This window comes from Scomber japonicus, chromosome 3 (assembly GCF_027409825.1).
Source record: "Scomber japonicus isolate fScoJap1 chromosome 3, fScoJap1.pri, whole genome shotgun sequence".
NCBI lineage: Eukaryota > Metazoa > Chordata > Actinopteri > Scombriformes > Scombridae > Scomber > Scomber japonicus.
The window spans coordinates 24,849,391-24,873,983 of record NC_070580.1 but is presented as its reverse complement, the minus strand read 5'-3'; the positions used below and the strand labels follow the sequence as shown (position 1 = coordinate 24,873,983).

The window sequence follows — 24,593 nt, the reverse complement described above, 5'->3', positions numbered from 1 at the left end:
TCTTTCCACTGTTCTGTTTTATAGGCTTCTTCTGAAATCATGTTACCGGGAGGAGGAGGAGGAGGAGGAGGAGGAGGAAGAGGAAGAGTATCGGGATGGAGGGGAGGGCGAGCGGGCGGTCAGTCCCTCGCTCGCTCACTCGGTTCGTTTGTTTGGTGAAGTCGGTGGAAGTGGAGGGGTGATCGGCTAACTGGTCGTGATGGTGTTGGTGGTGGGGCGGGTGAGGGTTGGGTGGGGGTGGAGGGGGGGGGGGGGGATAGGTAGGTCGGTAGGTAGATAAGTAGACCGGATGGCCACCGCCCATCACAAGAGCTCGTACTGCCGTAGGTGCATCCGCTGTATGATGTCGCGACAGTCATTGAAGACGCGGCGGATGTTTTCTGTGTCGACGGCGCAGGTGAAGTGAGGGTAACAGTAATGCCGTCCGTCCCCGCTGGCTGTGCTGATCCTCTGCAGGAGACACAGGAGAAAAAAAAGAGGAGTCAGCATTATCAGACAGTACAGACACGTTATGTGACCCTAATGAGTCCTTTAAATGGATTTCAAACTGGATGTTTTTTAACTATTAATTATATATATATATTTTTTTTCTCTTAGAATTCAACTGTCAGGTGTTGACGTCCATTTGGTCAGGTTTTCATTCATAAATGACCGCTTGGAGTCCAGAAGCTGACAACTGTTTCAACCATTTGTCCATTTACTGTTTAGACGTCCTCCTCAGTTGTTAGTTTTCTTACACTCCATTGCAACATAATGTTCAGATGTTAGAGCTAATGTGGACTCAATTTTCTTTGAGCTGCAATCTTTCCACTTGTGTCAACTGTGTCTGCAGTTGCTCCCTGGCAACTGCAGACACATACTTTGATTGAGACGACAACTTCTATAATATTCAAATCTAGGCAGAACTGAATGGAATGAAGTCAAGTAAAGTCAAGTTTGGATTTTGGAGACATCTTTGGTGTTTAGCTATAAATATTTTAGCCATGCTCTGTTAAAATATAAATGTTGGTCTATCTGTCCAAACTGAAATATTTGAACAAATCAGTCATTGATTGCCTTGAGATTCAATACTGCTATTCATGATGTCTACACAATAAATCCTAATAACTTTGGTGTTTTCTTGACTTTACCTCTACCTCCATCATGTCAAATCATTTTCAAGTTTGCTCTGCAGTGGACAGAAAATGCGCAATATTTCTGTACCAACTACACGTCATCAATTGTAATTTCATTGTGTTTTTATGATGACAGTGAAGTTCTTTAATTGAAAACATGAATTGTATCAAGGGGAAAAAAAAGAAAATCTGATCAACAATATATTTAGCAGGTTTAGATCTGTCGACTGTGCTGCTGGTTTATTCAGATCCACTCTGGTTTCAGTCTTTCATCGATGAAACGTCATCTAACTCAATTTAACTGGTGTTTAACAGCTTTGGTTTATCACATCTTACACTTTGGGTACAATTATAAAAATTAAAAAAGTAAAACATAGAGGGAAACAGATCAAACTTAAACAGGTAAAACAAGAGCAGTGTACAAACCAGAAACTCATCCCGTATGAAGTACTTTGCCCTCGTGACACGTGGATCTTCACCTGGCTCTGGTATTGCTGTTGGACAAAGAGAAATGTGGTCATAATAAAGTCATTTATTCCATGTATAATTTTGTAGTTTCACATCAAGAGAAGAACTACAACCGATTTAATGAAATATGGTGACCAAAACATGTAAATATTGCACTTTATTTTCATTAAAGGGAGTTAGATTATATTATGCTTGTGTGACAGAGCGTTATCTTGGACCCACACTCACACTGTGGGCTGTAAAAAGTCAGCCCCTGTTTGATTTGGTCACATGATGCACTATTTTCATACATAGGATGTGATAGTTCATAAGTTAAGAAATACTTGATATAACAGGTTAGAACTTCATCCAATTCAATTCATCATCATCATCACTCAACTGCAAGTCATCATTGTCATATTTTTTTCATTTATTCTAATTGAAGTAAAGTCAAGGCGTTCCTTTAAACCTGTTCACTCAAAAGAAAATTCTGGTTTATTGCAAGTATTCATAGGTTTTGGTCGTCCTTTACTGAGATCTGTGATAACAGCAATATCACCACCATGAAGCCCAGCAGAGCAACAAACACCATCAGTCAGACAAGTTATAAACAATTTCAAACGTTTTATTTAGAGGTAAAACTGAAAGCAATCGCACCAGGAATCTGAGTAATATTTCCTCATTGCACAAAAAAAACCCTGTGCACGCAGCTATGGTAATTACGGTAGACCAAAGCTGAACCAATGAGTTTTTTTACACTGGACAGTTTCACATTTAATAAGTTTGTTTTAAACTTGTCTGATCATCTCCATTCTCAAGTTTCTCGCCCTGTTCCCCACGTTCCACCATCTTAGTAATCTTTCTTAAGTCAAAAGTTATGATGGTCAAACCTGCAAAAACAGGTCAAAGTTGTAATAATGACCGCTTAATTCAGACTGGCAGTATTAGGACATTCTGTCAGCTTTATTTCAGTTGAACTAGATGCTGTTTAATAATCAGCCTATTTTTAATCAAGACTGTTGTATTATAACTGACTGTGGCTCATCGTCTATATCAAACCATTTCAATTAGGCTGAGAAAAGAGAAAGAAATGGTGATGTGTGTTATGTATCGAACACTAACAGCTCTCAGTGTCGACATCTTACCATCATCAGGTGTAGTGTAGCGTGCAAACTCAGGAAAATACTCCTCAATTTTAGATTTCCCTGCCAAAACCTTCTCAGCGAGCAGGTCCTGTTTGTTCAGGAAGAGGATTACCGAAATGGTCCGTAGCCACCTGTGGAGGGAAAAGAAGAATGAGTTGAGTGCCAGATTTCTTTGGATTTTTCAGTTCAGGCCAAAAAAAAGTGGGTTACAGGTCTGTTGCTGGAGAGTCCCCCGTGTTTCAAGTGGCATTATGTTTTAATAGGCTTTGGCTGAAGAACAGGGGACTAATTTACTCTCCGGAGTTCTGGGCTGAAAAGGTCTTAGAGCTCCTGCCATAAACAGTCCATATGCTCACACAGGGAGAGAAAGAGGCACTCTTCCTGCTGTAAGTATGCCCTGAGCACCCTGTTTATACACACTACTGTGTTTTAAACATGCCTCATATTTTGTGTATTTTATGTGACCTAACTTTTCTTACTTCATTCATTTATAGACCCTTTTGTAAATAACACAGTTGTGTAGAGGAGGATGTGTATGTGACATGGCTTTTTTTGAATGATATCTTAATAAGAGTTTAAACTTTTTTTAATCAAAATGTGTTTGGAATCATTGTTTCAGCGTGCTTCACATGTGTTGTTAATATTCATCCTGAAGTATAAATACTCACAAAAAAGTGGAAGCAGGGTTTTTAGAGGTGGTTTTAGAAATCCAGAATGGTTTTGATTTATAGTTCAGCTTTTGATTTCACCCATTGTTAGCACCACTTTGTGTGAGAGCACTGTGGTAACGTGTACAGACGAATTATCTCATCACTTATTATAACTACAATCTCTGAATTATTTTTGAATGAAACTGAATTAAAAAAACAATCCAAAGCATCAAACAGTGAACATATCTGTTTATCACAGCATCAGTTTCTATAAGTCGTCTGTTGACTTTGCCGCAGACTGTACTAATACAAACCGAAAACTAGACAGGCACCTGATGGAAAACTAACAACAAAAAAGTGCAGCGGTGGGTCAGGAAGTGACTGGCATGCATCCTGCTGAGGTCTGTAAGAGAAGACCATTGTTGTAGTTTCTAGGATCTGTCTTTTCTATGTCCCTCACTTTCAAGATAACAGGTAGAAATAAAAACAAAATGCTGCTCGACACAAAGTCAAATAAATTGTAGGAGGATGTTGTAGGTCTCTTATTAACTCTCTCGATAGCAGATATCAGAGATCTCTGCCTATTTAAGTCTGGGGGTTTCTAAATTTATGTTAGTTACTTGAATGGCCGCTAAGAAAACCTAAACCCCTTACATTTTGTCAAGGACACGCCTTACCAGAAATGAATATTTACATAACGTCTCATAACAAGCAAGCTACTGGCCAGCTTGCGAGAGTTGACGTGTCCATAGCAACGAGAGAGAAGCATTGGAGTCAACATCAAGCTTTGTGAGCTTCTAGTGGGTCTACTCAGTCATGCTTGAGTCAAGCAGCAGCCATATGTTCTCTGTCCTAATGTCTATGGTGGACTCTGAAAACCTTCCTGTTCGTTCAATAAATGAACACACAGGCACGTGGTTGATGTGGATTCAGTTATTGTATGTGAATATTATATATCCTATTAATGTGTCCTTATTTGTCTCTCCACTTTGAGATAACCCACATTGAAATAAACCACAAAAAGAAAAATAAAGCACAGCTTGAGGCAGAAAGTGTTCTGTGTTTTATGTTTGTGACCTGTTGTTCCAAATGTTCTTGAAAAGGTTCAGGGCTTCCTGTAGTCTGTTGGTCTGATTGTCTTCTCTGATCACCATGTTGTAGCTGCTACTCGCTACCACAAAGATGATAGCTGTCACATCTGTATCACACACACACAATAGAAGAGGATTAACACAGTAAAAATGGAACAAAACATTCAGATACATGCACTTCCTCACATTTAGAAATTTAAATAAACACATGTATTATTTGCCAAAATTAGAAACAAAGGCTTGAACACAAATATATGATAAAAAATTAGGATTTATGTACTTGTCAATGATTATTATTTCAAAACTGACAAACATCCTACCGTTAAAACACTGGATCCATTTTCGACGTTCATCCCTCTGTCCTCCAACATCAAACATACTGTGAGAAACAGGAAGTTACAGGTTAAATTTACACAGTAAAAGCAGCTTTAAGTCTGTGGAAAATCTGTGGATAATTTATGTACACTAGAACATTAAGCATAACATTTTGTTGGTTCATTTTATTTCTTTTTTTTGCCTTTTTACTTTCAGGTTTTTTTACGGACTGAATTAAACTCTTTGGTTACTCACTGGAAATTGACTTTGTCTATTTGAAATCTTGTCTCGAAGATCCCAGATGTCAGTACTCTGCATCTCAACAGGTCCTGAAAAACAGAGACGGACAGTTTTAAAGATAAATACTTTAATAGTTGAAGAAATAGTAAAATAGAAAGAGATGTAGAAATGATGGATTCAGAAGAAAAGATTAGTGATGAAGAGAAGAAGACGGTCATAAGAGAGAAATTGAAATATAACAATGATGACAGGATAACAAGGTATCAAAGAAGAGAGGAAGAATATGGAGTAAATAAACTCAAATTGTGAATTAAGGAGATGTTTCATGCCTACTATCTAATGTGATTAACAGATGAAAATAATCATTAATTTATAACTCAGTTTATCTCTAGGCATGCTAGCACTTAAAACTGCAAATTTCATGTCACATTTGATATAATATCAGTTAAATAGCTCATGTTTGTCACATGTTACAGTTAATTATAATGTTACAAAGAAAATCCTTCTTCATGACAGACATTCTGACTTGTCATAGTACAAAAAATGGAGTGTGTTATTAATAACATTGATGGTGATTCTGGTGTTTTCATGTGTCCCAATAAACCATGACTGTGTGACACTGAGGCAACATGCTTAAAACCAGGTCCTGAAGTCATTTTTATTCTTTACAGCTGTGTTTTTACTACTGTGATGAGTCAAAATGTCCTCTGTGGAAAAGTCCTATATTCGGCATTTCTGCTCTAACAATGAATTAAACAATGAATCCAAATTGTTGACGAATACTTTTCTGTTGATCCACTCGACGCCATTTATCGGCTAATTGTTTAAACACACTAAACACAGATGTAGGCAGATGCCCTTTCATGATGCAGGTGTGTGCTGAAGGTCTCACCTGATCAGTGGGTGTGTAGTCATTCTGCCTGACCACATCAATCCTGTCTAAGAAGCTGCAAAAAGAACAAAAATAAGGTTAGGGTTCAGCTGCAGGCACATATTCACATTATAATAACACAATAAAACAATTATATGGTCATTATGACAGTGAAACGTGTATTTATACTACACACTTCACATAGCAATCATTCAGATATAAAACTTTACTGTACACTTTTTAAAACATGACAGTACTGACTAACCTATGCTGTGCTGATGTATATAGTGAGAACAAAACACACACACACACACAGAACGGTACATCCCCAGTACATGATTGTAGGAGAAAGATGGAGGCCGCAGCTCCCTAAACAGCCACCAGGGGGCGTGTGTTTTAATTCACAGTGAGATCAGAGGCAGCCAGTCTGAGTCACCAGCAGCCGTTTGCTCTGTCAGACCGGAGAAGCCTCGTCAATGGAGCTGCTGTAGTAGTACTTGCACAGGAGGAGAGGTGTGTGTGTGTATATGTCAGTAAGTGTGTGTGTGTATGTGTTTGTGTGTGTGCACGTCTGTGAGCGGTGGCAGTGTGTATGTGCGTGGGCGGTTATGCAGGCCTACAGTGAGTTCAGATTTGCAGAGCGCCTACCCAGTGAAGCACTGCTCGACGCATGTTAATTGTTCCGATCAACTGGCCTAAATTAGCACTGCTTTATAAGGTGTGTGTGTTTGTGTGTGTGTGTGTGTGTGTGTGTGTGTGTGTGTGTGTGTGTGTGTGTGTGTGTGTGTGTGTGTGTGTGTGTGTGTGTGTTGCCCTGATGTTTTCATGATGACTGTATCAGGGTCGCCTGCTTGGAGGTGTCTACTGCAACAAGTCAGGACTCACATTCGGTCTAGTTTAAGACTACTGGAACATTTACATGAGCATCAGTCCAGGAAATAAGACGTTGAATGTATTTTGTGAATCTCAGGCTGAAGACGTTTAAGAGTCCATGTGAAACTGAATAACCATTCCTCCTTACAGTACGTACTTGGGCTGCCATCTCACAATATATGTGAACGTGGAGAGTGTGTGGGGACTGCGTACAAAATTGAGTGAGCTGCTGGATTTTGTTTCAGGCCTTAAAAACACACAGACAAACACACACGAAGGAGACAGAGGTTCAAACATGTTTAATCACCCCAGCTGTCTTCAGATGTATACAAGACTCATTATTAAGGAAGCAGATCAGGAGTCAATGGATGAACTCAGACCACTTCATCTGGGAAGAATTTGGTGATTATCATTAAGCTACAGTGTCCCACAAGCCTGCATCCAACAGGTTTTCCCACAGTAGTTCCTCTTAAGGGTGGAGGTACCATCTTAAAAACACCTACATCTGTCGGCCCACGAAGACAAAAGAAACTTTGTGTACGGCTGACATAAGACGATAAACTTCACAAATTCACCGGGTGGCTGACAGTCACTGTTGAAGCAGCTGCTTTTGCTTTGTGTGTGGTATGAATGATATATTTAACATTAGACATATTATTCTGTGAAAATGTACCTCAAACATCGTCCACATGTCCTCAACCTTTACTATCTGAAGCCCCAACACAAAGATACTGCCAACCTGTCTGCATCTGACTCTTATCAATGTCAAAAGTACCATCTCAAATCAGTTTGGAGACTGACTGGAATCTATACTGAAAAACTACTTTGCCTAATCTATTGAACGATCAGTTTCCATCTGTAAATTTTAGAACCACCGAAATCGCTTAAAAAAAAAAAAAACCCACTTCTCACCACCTGACTTGCGCTTTCGAGCAGGGGTTGCCAACCTGCAGGTCAGGACCCCCAACGATGGGACGGCAAGATAAATCTAAAGCCGTCATATAAAACATGTTTCTGCTACACTACATTATGTTTTTCCGAGTTGCCTCTAATGTTTGTTTGTTTTGTTTTTTTTCATGTGAATTAATTAGAATTTCCAGGTCTCTAAAATTAAGTTAACAAAAAAAAAAGGGAGGGGGTTGAGTTCTAAGTAGTAAATTGGTTCATTTTTAGGAATTTCACAGTGTACTATTATGGAGAAATAACTCCAAAAGTCTCAAAGTTCATGGAAACAGAGGCAGAGCTGCTAAACTCCAGAGGAAAGGCTACTTATTTAATAAATGAGGCTACTGTTTACCCTGTTTACACTGTCATCTAGTCAACTGATAATAAGAAGAGACGTGTCACTGCAGCACTTACCATCTCCACTAACCTGTTTCCTGGAAGAAAAAAAAAACCCTGTGCTGGTTCACAAGCTAAAAAGACTTTCATAAGGATTCCTGATTACTTGCTAAACATATTTGCCTCCATGTTTGATTCCCGGCCTGCCCTTCTCTCTGTTTCTGACTGATCACCGGCCCACCGTTCTTACGACTAGAAAGGCGAGACACTTGCTCATAGCGGCCTGTCGGGGGCAGGTATGTAACCCCCTCTGATATAACTAGGAATGTGGCGGGCAGGAGTGAAATGTGACAAGAGGGTTGCAGGTAACACACTGAGAGGAATAGGGGGCTGGGCCTGTGGACACTGCAGAGCTGAACAGACGGATGGAAGGACAGAGGGGGAAAGGACACCGAGTCAGGAAGAAGGAGAGAGTGTCGGTGTGAGACTGAAAGAGAGTGAGTGCGTATCTCCGCATAAATGCACACTGACACAGATATTCATATAAAAACACACACACACACACACACACACACACTGAGGCAATTAAGCAGCCAACCAGTCTGGTACCATGGGCTCTCTGCAGTGGCCGAGCGGCTCAGCTGTTCCCACACCACAGCGCCTCTGCTGTGCCAGCACACCCAGAGCTCTCAGTGAACAACTGTTGAACCAAGCCGCCCGTCGCTTCCCCGTATCCACAGCTCACACCCTGCGAGCGTCTCACTTCCTCCTCCTGTAACATCCCTGCGCTGAGCTTCCAAGAACATAAATATTGTGCGTGTTAACAGAACGTAAAGCAGAAGCTGCAGCTCGAATTATGACAGAAGTAACATGGCTGCAACCGACATCTGCCGAGGCCAAACTCGTGTTTATCTACAGCTCTGGTCTGAGGCGCTGACACGCCCAGAACAAACACACTGCTCAATTTTTAGCAGTTCTCCCTATTAATAGGATAAGTGCCAATAATAACTGTGCATAGTAAGTTGAACTAAATAATAGTGGCTGCCCCAGTAACAGAGAGGTCTGCGGTGTTATGTATAACCTGTCAGGGTATTCTGGGGTAGCAGACAGGCTGATTTAAACTCTGGAAATACACACAAGACACTGGTGTGGTGAGTGAAAATAACTCAGTATTTACATAACAAGATAAAAGTTCTTTTTTTAAACTCTTGGTTGAATTTGACTTTGTTATCATTATGTGGGATTGTGGGTTCAACAGTTGGGGATAGAAAGAACAAAACTAAAATATATATTTAACATTATCTATTTAGTTGATTCACTTTTTGTTTTACTGCTGTATAAATGGCCTCTTTTGAAATTTGGGGGGGGAACATTTATTAGAAGCACATTTAGATTTAAAGAACAAAAAGTTTAAGACTTTAATTAAAATCCTTTCTCTTCTAAATCAATTTCTAAAAATAACAAATCTACAAAATGAACTTCTGCAATTGTCTCCTTCAACTTCCCCTTTTATTGCTATAATAATATAAATAAACTTCCTGAAAATAATAATAATAATGATGTCATCTCTGAAGAGGAGCAGTAAGCTTGAAATGTCACTTGTGATATACTATTAAATCTAACTGCATTGGGAGCTGCAGTGTGAAGACTTTTTCTTGCTTTCACAATCATTTCATCTCTCCCGTTCCCACACTCAAAATCCAAATTATAAGAGGACATTTAATCTTTTACCACTGATCTGCATCTCAAAACGAAGCAAAGCTGCAACTCACAAAAAAAAACAAAAAAAAACAACAACATTTGAACTATATTTCCTGTGGTGAGAATTTACTCCCCAATCTTAACCGAGATCTTCACGTGCTGGAGGGACAGAAGAGGCCACAGCATCAACAGCGCCGCCCAACAAAGCTGATAACACTCCCATAATGCATTCATCTTGTTAAAGTGGCAGTATTAGGACAAAGGATTACCCAGATTATGAGCTAGTATACATCTCCAGCTCTACACAGGATTAGGCAGCTCTAAGCTTCACAGTGGTGTTGACTTGTCATGCCCTGCACACTTACAGCTGGAAAATATGAGGAATTATTAGATTCATTTATTTATAAAATGAACTTTATAATAATGACACCCTGAGCAGGTTATAAAAAGATTGTTTTAACTCACTGACCTTAACATTCCTGGTTAAATCATGATATCATAATCTAATATTAACATCAGTTTGGCAAAGTCTCCTTTTCATTTGAAAGCAGAGTTCATTTGTAACCAACTTTAATACCGACCCCAGTGACTTTAATTAGAAGAGCGTTTCTTTATGTGATTAACTAAACATAAACACAACATCTGGAGATTATGTCCTTAAAAAGCATCTATTTCCACATCTGTCCAGATCCATTAACATCAACTAGTGTTTTAAGAAAGTAAGTTAAACAGTTTGAGTTTAATACTCAAATCATCTCCTTTTGAAAGCACACTGAAATAATCTAGAATAAAGTTAATTAATAGAGGGAAAAAAATGTAAGAATGGAGTAAATAAACAGTAAAAATGTTAATGTATGAATAAAACAGGTAGGAAGGTTAGAAAATAGAAACTGAAAATGCAGAATATCACTAAATATGTGATGAATCACTATTAAATCAATAAGAGTTTACTATTAGTGTTACAGAAACTTACATTAATTTCAAATGAATACTAAGAAGATAAAATGTGTTTATATATTACATATTACCGTTTGTAACATTTGTAAATATTGCATGTATGAAAAAAAGAGAGATCTTTATTAGCAAGACTTTTAGTTAACGTGGCATTAAAGTCTCATTAAACTTAACTGAACAACTTGGAAATTTAAAGTAAATTTTAGTTTTTAGTCTTTTATCAAACACAGAGTTTTAAAAAACACTTTCATTTGTTATTTCAGGACACTAAAAAAATTAATCTGTGCACAGGAAAAAACTGGAGCTTCAAAAGCCTCCGAAACACAGTCAGAAAATGGTCTTGGCTTCCTCAAGGGGAGGAGGAGGAGGAGGAGGAGGAGGGGGGGGGGGGGGTCGTGCACAGCCCGCCAAGCGAAGCGATTCGAGGGGGCTTCTTTGTAACGTTAACGTTTCACATTGCGAGCCAACCAAGCCAAAGTCTTCAACAGCCGATCCTTAATCAAACACACACACACACACACAAACACACACATACATACACACATACATGCGCATACACACGCATACACACGCATACACACGCATACACACGCACGCACACACGCACACACACACACACACACACATCCAGTGGGAGAGGGAGAGAGAGAGAAGGGGGGGGGGGTAGAGAGTGCGAGAGAGAGAGTGAGAGAGAGAGAGAGAGAGAGAGAGAGAGAGAAAAGATCAGGAAAGAAAAGAGAGAGAAGGCTGTGTCTGACATTACAGCGCTGCTCCAAAAATAGCTCCCTGGCGCCCTGGCCTCCAGCTTGGTTGTCATGGCGACAGAACCACAGGCGCTATAAATAGACAATCGGCTCCAAATCTTGTGCGACTGGAGTGGGGCCAGAAAGAGGGAGAGACAGACCGGGAGAGAGAGAGAAAGAGACAGAGAGAGAGAAAGGAAGAGAGAAAGAGAGAAAGCACGACAGATAGAAAGAAAAGACGAGAGCGAAAGAAGGGGGGGGGGGGGGGGACAGAGCGGGACACAAAGAGATAACAGAGAGAAATGCAGGGAATGGAGTGGGTTAGAAAGAGAGAGGAGGAAGAACTGCATGAAAGGAAAGAAAGAAAAAGAAAAAGGAACAAAGAACAAACTAAAGAAGTTCAGAAACAACACCAGAACAGGACAAAAAGGAAGGTAGAAAAAATGTACTGAACAAATGAAGAATTTAACAATTAATGAAAGAATAAAAAAAACAAGAGAAAATAAATAAAAAAAGAATGACAAAAAGACAAAGAAATAGACAGATAGAAAGAATGGAAACAAATAAAGAAAGACTCATTTAAGAAGAATTAACAAATTCATAAAAGACTGAAGACAAAAGTCGGACAAGAAAAAATTTAAATGACAGAGACCGAATGAAAAAAAAGAGAAAAAAAAAACAAAATAAAGAAGAGACACAACAAAATAAGAATGTATTAATTAAAAACAGAAAATGTGAAAAGAAAAGTAAAAAAAAGACAAAATAATGAGGAAAAGATAGACACAGACACACGAAAGAAAGGACGAAAGAAAGAAAGGATTTAAATTTAAAATGACTATTAAACTACATCAAGCATGTGTCTTTTTCTGCCATTAAGAGAAACAATTTAAAACAAGACAAAAGGATAGAATGAAAGAAAGAAAAAAAGGAAAGAAATATAGAAAGAGAGAAAGAAATGAAGACAGACCAAAGAAATAAAAACTGGAGAGAAATAAAGGATTTAAGTTTAAAAATGACTATTAAACTAAATCAAGCATGTGCTTATTTCTTCAATTTAGAGGAAAAAAAAGGCAACAGAAAAGGAAAAAAAAACAGGAAAGACAGAAAGAAAGAAAGAAAGAAAGAAGGAGTGTAAAGCCAGGGACGGGAACACTGGCCTGTTAAACAGCAGCTGAACATTGGGGAGCGGCACAATCATTGAACACACACACACACCATTCACTAAATCACAATACAGTCAGATTACAGTTTCCCAAAGACGACGGGTAACGAGCTCGCCCCTCCACACGCTCTGATGTACCTGACTCATGCTACACAGCAGCGTGACCAACTTCAACATCTGCAGCTCACACACATCTGCACACTTCTCTCAAAACACACATACAGGATATTCACAATAATAACACTGAGTATTGATCCTGCACCTCCTTCCCTCCCCTCTCTCAATCACTTTGTCTTTTTGCCTCTCTCTCTCACTCACTCTCTCACTCTCTCTCTCTCTCTCTCTCTCTCTCTCCCTCTCTCTCTCTCCCTCTCCCTCCCTCCTCGCGATGAGTCAGAGACTCAATCCCAGCCATTTTCTGTCCCTGCAGAAACACCACTACACATCACAGACAGAGAGAGAGACAGAGGAGAGGAAGGAGGAGGAGGAGGAGGAGGAGGAGGAGGAGGAGGAGGTGGAGGCTCAGGGAGGATGCCAGAGAAGTAAATCAAGGGGACTTGGGCACATGATGACACATTATCTCTGGGACAAGAATTCAAAGAATCAACGGATAATAAAGTCGTTGGTAACACTGGGCCGGGAGACTCCTCCTCCTCCTCCTGTGTCCGTGTCGTTTCACACACCAGTCTCAGTTTTATCCAAACATCTGGTTTCATCAAAAAATATTCAACACAAATATCAACCTGTTAACTCATTCTGATTACGTTTCAAGCCCTCAATAAAAACTTGGTGCAAGGCCTGAAAATTAGGCTACTACAGCTCGTTTCCCTAAATAAATGAATAAATAACAGTTAGCTTCATTGTCGATCTGTTTTTTTGTTTTTTCAATACAAACAAAACAGAAAAAAACAACAAATCATCATATTAATATTATATTATAATATTAACATTTGGCATTTTTTCTTTAATAAAATACGTTAAAACTTAGTGATCTGAATTTTTGGCGATACTATGAGACAATTTAAATTCTTCTACCGTCACCATTTATTAATACAGCTGTAACTCACACTTATTTTCATTATCCTTTCATTTTCTTAAGTTCATCTTTGGGTAGAAAATATGCCAAAAATGAGCAATTCAGTGTGGATAGAAAGTTTGAAGTACTAAATGTATTTGTTTAGAACGCTACAGATCACCATGGTTACAAAGGGAGGAGCAATGCTACAGATGTTTGTTTATAGAGCAGCTACCTGAAGCTAATTTGCCACTGTTACTTAATCTTCTTACAACTTACGACTAATGAATGAATTGATTGTTTCTCTACAGTTTATTATAAAAGATAATGTAATGAATGGACAGCTGAATAGATAATAAACATGAATGTAACTGTAATATAATTACTGAGCTGGTTTCTGCTGTTAAACAATGACAAATATTTGACAACCAGCCCAGATTTGTTTATTTCAATCAAAAGCAGTGCAAACGCCATAAATGTCTCAATGTTAAAATCCAAAAACCAACAGTAACATAATGTAAAACTACACTTTTATAAATCTCTGTTATCCTAAATATGTTATTACAGCATCTTATTTTGAAAAATAGTTATTCTGTGCTTAATTTAATGGCACAATGAAGAATGATTGTAATTCAAATGAACAAGGCTTTGATTAACATGTGTAGATATTTTAATTTTTAGACTGACTCTCGTTAAACTTTCTTCTCAGAGTCTCTTCAGTAATTCACAATCAAAAAAGAGGAGAGCAGCCCAATATTTCAGGACCAAGTTTACAACTCAGTGATCTCCTTATGGATCAAAAATAACCCTTCGCTCTGTTTGGACCTTTTTTTTTTGTTTGTTTGTTTTTTTGCGAGTTGCCGAACACGAGGTCCACGTTTTCAAGGACGACAACATCCTCGCAAACAAAGCATGTGACAAAAGGCATCAGGAAGTGTTACTTTAAAAACAACAAACAATAAAAAAAATAATAAAAAAAAACACGTTGTGGAGCAGCATGACGGAGCAGAAAGCCAGTCAGGGAAGCTACAGTGACTTCCTTCTTGTCAGACAGAGACAACAAAGCATCACCGCCCTGTCAACTTCTTCTTCTTCGCCTTTTTATTTTTATCATCAGGACATGAATCAGATGATATCATTTACCTGAGAGAAAGAAAGAGGCAGAGGGGGGAGGCAGGAGGAGGAGGGGGGGGGGTATATGGGGTGTCCTCACTTTTGCCTACTGATCCAAGGTTGACATTTTCATTTAATGCTAACAACCTTCATCAATAATGCTGAATCTCTCTCTCTCTCTCTCTCTCTCTCTCTCTCTCTCTCTCTCTCTCTCTCTCTCTCTCTCTCTCTCTCTCTCTCTCTCTCTCTCTCTCTCTCTCTCTCTCTCTCTCTCTCTCTCTCTCTCTCTCTCTCTCTCTCTCTCTCTCTCTCTCTCTCTGAACACACTCGCTCATTCTTTCTCCTTCTGCAGCCTGCCTGGTTTAAAAATAGCTCTCCCCTCTCTCTTTCTCTGCTTCTCCGTTTACATAAGCACACAGAGGGGGGAGGGGGAGCACTTCCGGTCTGGCCACCCAGCCCAGCATCTGATCCATAACACTGGGGCTGCTGGGTGTGGGAGTGAGGAGAGGAGAGGAGAGGAGAGAGGAGAGGAGAGGAGAGGACGAGAGGAGGAGAGGAGAGGAGGAGAGGAGAGGTCCCGCAATGCAGGGAAGCCCTCTCTTCCTCTATTATATTTCCTACAAGGAAGATTTTTCACATTCACCACGATCTCACCCCCCAAAAAAAACGTACAGTAACACCCAAAAGTGGGCAAACACCTGTGGCTGTGCACGCAGGGTAAATGACACACACATTAAGTAATGTATCCAAAATTGTATCCAAAAAAACACGACTACCTCCGCCGTCCAACAGCTCAGACTTCATGTGACCACTGCATGCCTTATAACAGGGGCAGGCCTGACCGAGATAAAAAAAAAACTGAAAAGAAAGAGAGAGCAAAAGAAAGAAAAAGAGAGAAAGAGAGAAATAAAGAAAGAAAGAAAGGAAGGAAGAAAAAAAGAAAGAAAGAAAGAAAGAAAGAGCCAAGCTGGAGGAGGTTGTGGAAGCTGTAGTGTCTCAACGTTTGTGACAAACAACTCTGATACACAAAAACACCAAAGTGTCAGCGAGGCTAGGACGCAATCACTGTCACTCACACACACACACACACACACACACACACACACACACACACACACACACACACACACACACATGCAGACACATAAAAGTGTAATCCTGCAACTGCTTGTTCAACATCAACCTGAAATAATCAACTAACACATCTTACAGGACAAGTCTGGTGATCATCTTCATTTTTATAACGTCATTTAGTCCCATGTAAAGATCAAAACTGGTGATGAACTGATCCTACTAGAAAGTAGTGTCTGTTTTCAGCTAGATGCTAACAATAGCAATGCTAACATGCTGAAGTTAAACAGGTATAATGTTCACCATGTTCTCCATCTTATTTCAGCGTGTTAGCATGCTAACATTAGCTTATTAGCACAAAACTAAAAGCACCATATATGTGGTGATCCATCAAGTTTCACAGGATGAGTTTGAACTTTGTGGATTTTGATGGCATGAGAGGAAAAATGAGAAGACCCCCTGAAGTCAGAGGGAATTATCCCCTGAGCACCATGACTGTCTGATGGCCATGCATCAGTCTGGACCAGAGTGGTAGACGGATCAGACAGACCAACACAATGTGCAATGTGAACCTGAACATGGGCGAAATAGTTTATACTCAGTCAGCCCCACATACTCTATCCTACTGCTGTAAATACTCCTTAAGCACCAAATCTGCAGCTGAAAATAGTTCAGACCAAATTCACTTTTATTCCTGTTTGAGTAACAGCGCCCAGGCTGTTTTAGGAAATGTATTGAGCCTTTTTATTTAAATTAACTAGATCTATATTTATTTTATATCATCATATTTAAAGATGTAAAAGTAGGTAAAGATGGCTGAAAGGTTTTCATGTTTTTAACCATCTCTGAAAAAGTTTTAGTCCTCATTCTACTATCTAACAAACTAAACTTCAAAGTACACATGAAGCAGGTTCTGATGAATTCCAGTCATGCTCTTATCAACCTACTCTTAAACAAACTTGTCGTTGGCGTAAGGTTCACCTCAGCAACCTTGACACCTTACGCTCACATAAACCACACAGTGAAAAACCCCGAGCTCCCCACAGTGTGCACGCTGAGCCGTTTCTTGTGAGAGTGTATGTGTGAACTAAAGAAGAGCAAAGGAAAGAAAATGGAAGCAGGTCTTTGTCTGCCTACACTTGTAATATATATATATGTGTGTGCAATGTGTTTAATTGCTAGTGTATGTATAGAGGTGAAAAGACGAGACTTACTACTGCGCGCAGTCGATGAGCTGATATTCGTTGGACCTTTCCCAGCAGGCCCGCACACCCTCGTCCTGCCAGAGGATCTTTGTATGGTCATAAAACTCCTGGAAAGAGAAAGAGGGGTCTGGATCAGCAACATACCACACCTAGAAATAACTGCAAGTCGGGTGCTTGTTTTAGGGCTGAGGAGCCCCGAAATAACAATGTGATATCACAAAAGAGAAGAGCTGCAGGAGAGATGCACATGTGAGCATAAGAGTAATCCAATCAGTCCAAACATGGCATCCTAAAAAGTTTAATTCATCTTCTTTTTTTTCTTTTTTTTAAAAAAGTTTTTCCAGAGCAATGAAGAAAAATAATGTTAAATGTGAAAGTTGGTATAGTGGTATGTTTGGTTGACCCTCGTCTGGGTCTGGTTGGGTGAAAATGTGTTAGGACAGATGGGGAGAGGCAGCAGCGATACTCCCTTGCTTAGTTTGGAAGTTTAAGGCCGATTTGGAGAGGAGCAGCAGATGAGCGGGCTCTGGCAGAGGCAGGAAACAGAAAAGTTCACTGAGTTCATGAAGAAATGGAGAGCTTTGTACTGACACAAGGCTTGGCTGTCACTGTGTAGGGGCCTATCTCTTCTCTATGATCTTCAGCTGGTCACACACACACTATGGTCAGGCACAAATAAGCCTTTATGAGCAACAGGGTTATGCTGGATGCTCTTAAAAACTTCCGCTGGGAGAGTTAAGACTGACAGATATACAGAAGTTTGGGAAACTGAACAGGATGACTGAGATTAAACTAGCAGAGTTTTTTTTTTCTCTTAGCACGAAACAATGTTGTCAAACAGGAATAAAGCAGATTATCACCAACACCGTTAAGTACCTTAATTTGTCTTTTCTTTCCAGTAACTGCCTGTAACAAGCGCTAGAAATTATACACAAGGCACAACAAGGGAGTTAAAGTGGAAGGGTAAAAGTTTGGTTTACAGACTGGGTTTTTACTTTTCTTTCATCTGTTGGTATGCAAGTTAAAGATATGCAAGTTGATTATTTAGTTGATTTATGAGCAAAAAAGATTTGATTTGAACTTTTTTAAAGCTGAAACAATTAGTTGAGTAATAGCTCAACAGAAGATTAATCAACAGCCTTTTGGATCATTCATTCATATTTTACAGTTCAGTATCAAGTTTGCTGAATATGGTAGTTTCAGCTTGTCAAATGTGACAATTTGCCACTTTTCTTTCTTATGTAACTTTAAATTGAATTTATTTTGTTGATTGGTAAACACAAAACATTCTTGGAGTTAGCTTTGTCACCTTTTCTGACCTTTTCTAAACTCAACAATTTATTAAATAATGACTGTCAGTTTAAACAATAATGAAAATAGTTATTGTCAGCTCTAGTTATTTTGAATCAGCAACACAATTCAGGACTCTACTGTCAAAGTGACAGTGAGTGAGAAACCCTAACCCAAGTCAAAATAAGCTACAACTTTGTAAAAGAGAAACAGATAAATACTCAGCATTCAGCTTTAAAAAGTTCAAAAGTTCAAAAATTCAACTAAGAATGAAGAATAATGTGATGGCTAATGAATGGCTTTAAATCTCATACACCAGGGTGTAACCATAGACTCTCTGATGATTGTGTTTGTCATCTTTCTGCAATTGTACCAGATTGACCTCACAGCAATAATAATCAGACATATAGTACTTAGTGAATTTTCAGGAACAGAGGTCAACAAGGTCAAAGTCAGGCTTTCCAGCTATTTTTTTCTTTGTAAGACTAATCAAGAAAGAACAAGTTGATAGTCTGAGAAGTCCACCTGAGCAAAGAAATACATTAAAGCATTTTTTATTCCTAATTTTGAATTGAAATCAACTTGTGATTTGAAAGTGAGCCGTTGCTGTTGTGTACTACGCTGGGAGCCAGCAAGCTGAGGACAGGTGGGCATGACAGTTATCATTCTGCAAGGAAGAAAAGAGCCTGAGCAAATACTCCCAGTCACATTTTTTTTTATCTTGCTCACAGGTGTGGTTCATTTTATTAACATTTTCTTTGACCAATCATTTTAGGAGAATTTTTTTGTGTGTGTAAATTATAACTACGAGGATCGTTGATGAGAAACGAAGCTCAAAGGCTACACAGATTCAGCCCAGGCCTTGTGCTTATGCTCTCTCTCTCTCTCTCTCGCTCTCTCTCTCTCTCTCTCTCTTTTCCTGCTAAAGGCAGAGTCAACCAGTCCAACTGGTTTCCAGTAGGGCCTCAGGCCAGACGAGAGGGGGGGGTGGGGGGGGCAGCAGGCTGAGGAGGAGTAGGAGGAGGCGGTGGAGGAGTCAGAGGAGAGGTTGAGCCTATCAGAAAGTTTTCTACTTCTATTCTCTTCCCCAACAAACACCCATTCACTTCAATTTGGTTCAACCTAAGCCAAACTTTTTTTTTTACTACTTGGAACTGATGCTTCATTAAAGGTTGTGCTAACATTGCTCCAATAACCCCAACAACACATTTAACGTGCTTCAAGCCTCTAAACTCCATATTAAAAAAAGCAAGCTTGGTGTCAGATCAGAGCATGGGGGCTGGCCTTCGCCTCCATCGAGACCCTGCAGGTCTTCAGTGGAAGTCTAATGACTGACAGCCCGAGGGAAGGGTCAGCTTGAGATAGGCCCGCATAATAAATGTGCCATGACGTTGCAGAGACAATATCAGGAGACTACCTTTTGCTTACACACAAATACACGCACACTTCACTGGAAACTCAGCCGCTACGAGAAAAAAAAATAAAACAGCAGTTTAAACAGAGAAGCTACTGATCCAGAAAAAAGTTCCTCTTCCTCTACCAAGCTGTTCCCTTATTGGAAAAGAACCCAATAGCTATTTAACAAAAAGTTCTTCATTTATTTTCTGACTGAATAACGTTTGACAATATCACATCTATACTCTGTTAAAGCTTGAAACTACATGCCAGTCTTTACATATGTTTTCAAAAAGTCATAATAATCTGAAAACTGATATCTTTTAGACTGTCACATCAAAAATGGACATTTCTAGATTTACTGTGTATAATCTTATACAACTTTCACAATAAATCACACGCATGACTGAGCAGTAAACCAGAAGCATGACCTATTTTAGAAAAAGAATCATAACTTTAACAGTGACTTTAAGGGTAGCATTACATATTTTTGTCTAGAGCTGCAATGATCATTTTCATTCATTAAAAAAAAAAAGTAGACATTTTCTGGTTTTAGCTTTTCAAATGTCAATATGTTCTGGTTATTTTAGTGATTTGTGATAGTAAACTGAATATCTTCTAGTTGTGGACTGTTTTCTGACATTTTATAGACTAAACAACTAATCAATCTTCTGGTTAACTGATAAGGAAAGTAATCATTGGTTGTAGTTCTAGTCTCATCCAATTAGGAGAGTTCAACAGTAGTCGGTTTTCACTGAAACAGGACTTGCTTATGGTCTCATTACCATTTGTGATGACTGACCAAAGGGCTTATTAATTGAACGGTATCATCGCTTTCATCTTAAGTGTTGGACAGCTTCATGTGTTCATGCAGGAGAGTTCACAGTGACAATTTCCTGTCCATTCTCAACTCACTGACCAATCCTACCAGTACACAGTCACATACATACATTACACCTTTAAGTGAATCAACACAAGCCACAAATGAATCTAATGAAACGGATTCGGAAGCTCCAGATTACAGCCTCTAGTCTCTGCAGCTTTACAGGATTATCATCAGATGCTATTAGGATTAACAACTTTTTTTTTTTTTTAGATCAACTAATCTGTAACATCAGTTTTAAACACCAAAAGATCATCCACAAAAAGGTTAGTAAATAAATAAATTACTATGTGGTCCGGTAGTGGGACCTGCAGTGGCTCCCTGACGGGCCCCCGGGAGCCGACTGCAGCCCGGGGGTGGGGGGGGGGGAATCCCTCTGAGTCTCTGTGTTTCTGAAGGACAGGTCCCACAAGACACATTTAGGGTTATTACAGACAATCAGTGTTAATAGGTGGTGTGGATCTCTCAGGTGAGAAGCTCATTCAATTGACAGCCTCCCAAGCGGGAACACACCTGCTAATTACTGAATCACAGCACAAACACACCAGGCACACTCACACCTAGCCAGCACCTGTAGCATTTTTCTGATACTCTAAAATTTTTAATCTAACTTACAATTTTACACCAAAAGCTACAAAATATTTATTCAATTGTGAATAAGATTTGCGACCTTTTAAGGTTTTGCCTCTACAGCCACAAGATTTGCTTCAGATGTTGGTTGATTCATTCTAAACTGTGTCTGGTAACGATAATAAAAAACCTTTCATGGATCTCCAGAAGACATTCAATTAAAAGTGGTTAGTAGCATAAAATGCATAAAAGAAAACAGGAAACAAGCCGCTGTGAAAACAACCACACAGAAGTCAAAAGAGTCGATATATATCTAAAGGAAATAAGGTGCAACTTACCGAAGGAAACTCAAAATCCTTCTGGTGTACTTGGTTCAGGACATAATCAATTCGGGACTGGTTTGCTGGGCAGGCTAACTTGCACGGAGGTGTGAGCGTAGACATGGCTGACACAATCGTCTGGATGAAGAGAGCAGAAGAAGAAAACTTGTAATAAATACAATACAATCAGTAAGACACGTACAGTACAAATGAGTTCATAAAAAGTTGTTTTACATCTTCACTGCATAAGGAGCTTCATTTGAATGTGCTTCATTTTCATTTTTAAAAGAAAAGTGTGTCTGAAGTTCATTTTAAAGCATCCAGAAAAATTGTTGTTGGCAATAATTTAGAAATATTGAAAATTGCTTTTGATGTCACACTATTATACAAACACACTTTCAAACAGATTAGGTTCTTCTTTATTACCAACATGAAGTACTATAAATGTATTTATGTATCTTTATCATTGCCTTCATGGTAGAAGCATCACTACAAACTGTTCAAATGTCCCAAACCTCAGGTTGAATCATTCAAAATGTGTCAAAAGATCAGTTTCTTACCTCTATAGCTTCTTTAATGTTGTTTTTTATATCGTGAATTTTCTGTTTTTTCTCCCTGTGAAGAACAAAAAAGACTTTGAGTTTTTTTTCTTACACAAAAGCAAGACAGGGAGGACACTGACGACTGCCACTTTGCTTACACACTAATAAAAACGTCATTATTATCAAAAGAACGGCTCCATGGGGAACTGGAAAAGATTTCCTAAACTAGGTGCAAAAGATATCAGCTGTAAATCAAAACATGAATAACACAGCTGTACAAACTAAAATTACATTCAATTTCATCGCAGATACAAAAGGAAGTCTTTTAACAGCTTGTGCCAGCAGCTTTTAGCAGGAATATGCTGTGTAACAAACTTCTCCAGGACGTCTCTGTCAGCCTGAAGGTAAATTACACCAGACATCAGGAGTATTATGGCTGCTCCAGATGCACAAATACCTTTCATTTGCTGACAAAGTGCAACTCCTGAATTGTGTGTACTTGCTGATACCAAATGAGAACAGCAGAATGTGTCTTAATTTTGGCAATGACATTTATTTAAGAGAAAACAGCAGAGTGTGTGTGTGTGTGTGGGGGGGGGGTTTACACAGCCTGTTACTGTACATTTTGAGGCAGTTTTTAACTACAACCGACCACAAGCACAAAGTAGAGTTATACCAGATTCAAAGTATTAACGGATACGATTATATGCACCAAAGAATTTCACCAGAGTTCAGTTTATCTGTGAGCGTCACTGATACCAGTGTACGCAGTAATGTGCTCTAACGTCACACAAGTCTTTCAGAAAACCAGAGTTTCCACTGTAAGCGTTCAATTCTTTCCAATGTCCTGACAAAAGACCAGTTTGACGATTGAAAGTCGAAATTGATACTGAAATTCCCCAAATGTAACGCACTTAGGGCCGCTTGCACAATGGCACAAGATGATCAGAATATCTCTGGCAGGACACTACTGTAAGCATTGCATATCTACAGTATATATATGTGTGTGTGTGTGTGTGTGTGTGTGTGTGTGTGTGTGTGTGTGTGTGTGTGTGTGAGTACACTGTGCAGTATATATATTTTGTCAACAATACAGCGGCAGACGGTGCCCAGAGTCTTGCGAACACTGAAATCAAACCTGTATTACTGTTGTTGAGTCGACAAGATTTCAAATGAACAGCCTGGATGAAAATATTTAGTAATGAATGTGTTTCTATATTCTTTGGTGACTTTGGTGCTAAAGTAACTCTGGCTTGATCTTATAGGAGACAAGACAGTTTCAGCTTTCAAAAGGGTTCTCATAGTTCTTAAAACAATCCTCTTTAGGTTAGTGAACATTTTGTAATTGTCACGTTGTTTGTGGCGATACTGACTAAATCACATATTTCAAAATACAGTTGACTGACAAAATATTTGAGGTAGTGCTTTCAAAGAATACTTGAGACTTTTAAGGAATGATCATAGAGCATGTGGAGAAAAAAAAAACTCCTACATTTTAAAGGTAATTTAAAAACTGTTGGTTCACTTCCAGCCAGACGTCTGAATCAGTGGAAAATTAAATCAGCAACTATTTTGATAATCAGTAAATGATTTGACTTTTTTTTAAAGCAGAAACTCTTATGTGAGCGTTTGCTGCTTTTCTTTTCTTTATGTCACTGTAAACTAACACTGCTGCTCATCTTTGTCATGTGTGGCAGTAAATGAAAAATGAGCTTTAGGAATATTGATTGGACAAAATAAGCAAACTGATTACATCACTGTGGGCTCTGAGAAAGTATGAAAATCATTTTTCACAACTATATAACAATTTATAATGATTAATTGTGAAAATAACCAGCAGATCACTCGTTAATAAAACTAATCAACAGTTTTTGAGTTTTGGAATAAACCTAGATGGAAGTTTTCAGCCAAACAATCTGATTTCTTTGTGTTTTCTATTTGATGAAGATGAAGAAGATGAAGATGCTCCTGACTTTACATTAGTTAGTCAAAATACTCAAATCTCTGGTTTTAAGAGAATGCCAGAAGCTTGTTTATAGGGCTGCAACTTCCTATTATTTTCATTATTGATTAATAACCCTTACTAACCCTAACCCTAAATCTAACCCTACCCATCAAATTTCCTAAACAGAGAGGCTGAACTTGGGAATGTTGGGGAAAAAAAGATAATCAATTATATTAGTTGCAGATTATATTTCTGTCGCTCATTTAGTCGATTGATCAAATATCTGGAGTTGATTATGTTTATCAGTGCTGACCATGACAGGGTCTTACACTCAGGGTGACAAATGACATGAAGATCACCAAACATCAGATCAATGTGATTATTTCTTCATGTGCTGGGAAACACAGAGGTTAAACTTGGTGGGAGTTGCTTCAGAAAGCTTCTCTCTCTCTGCTCCTTTATTTCACTGGGAGCGACAGCAGAACGACAGAGGGAAGAAAGACTACATTCTTCACACTGGGACCTCCACAAAAAGAAAAAAAAAAGAAACACCACCCACTTTGAAGTGAACTGCCATACTGATCTCTTCTCACCTCAGCCATACTGCCCCCCACTCTCGCTCTCTCCTCCTGTCCTCCCTTCCTTTCATGCCTTTT

General features: G+C 39.0%; 1 protein-coding gene across 1 annotated transcript in view; it reads right to left on the bottom strand.

Moving 5' to 3' along the window:
* Positions 1 to 255: 255 nt before the first annotated feature.
* Positions 256 to 24,593, bottom strand: part of LOC128355742 (guanine nucleotide-binding protein G(s) subunit alpha-like) — a 28,646-nt gene continuing 4,308 nt past the window's right edge. Inside the window, exons 3-12 of the mRNA XM_053316081.1 lie at positions 22,011 to 22,065; positions 21,469 to 21,588; positions 17,002 to 17,099; positions 5,896 to 5,950; positions 5,019 to 5,092; positions 4,769 to 4,827; positions 4,435 to 4,555; positions 2,708 to 2,838; positions 1,542 to 1,609; positions 256 to 450 (exon numbers count right to left, since the gene is read on the bottom strand). Coding sequence (XP_053172056.1) covers positions 304 to 450; positions 1,542 to 1,609; positions 2,708 to 2,838; positions 4,435 to 4,555; positions 4,769 to 4,827; positions 5,019 to 5,092; positions 5,896 to 5,950; positions 17,002 to 17,099; positions 21,469 to 21,588; positions 22,011 to 22,065 — 928 coding nt within the window. The 3' untranslated portion in view covers positions 256 to 303. The remainder of the gene's footprint in view (positions 451 to 1,541; positions 1,610 to 2,707; positions 2,839 to 4,434; positions 4,556 to 4,768; positions 4,828 to 5,018; positions 5,093 to 5,895; positions 5,951 to 17,001; positions 17,100 to 21,468; positions 21,589 to 22,010; positions 22,066 to 24,593) is intronic.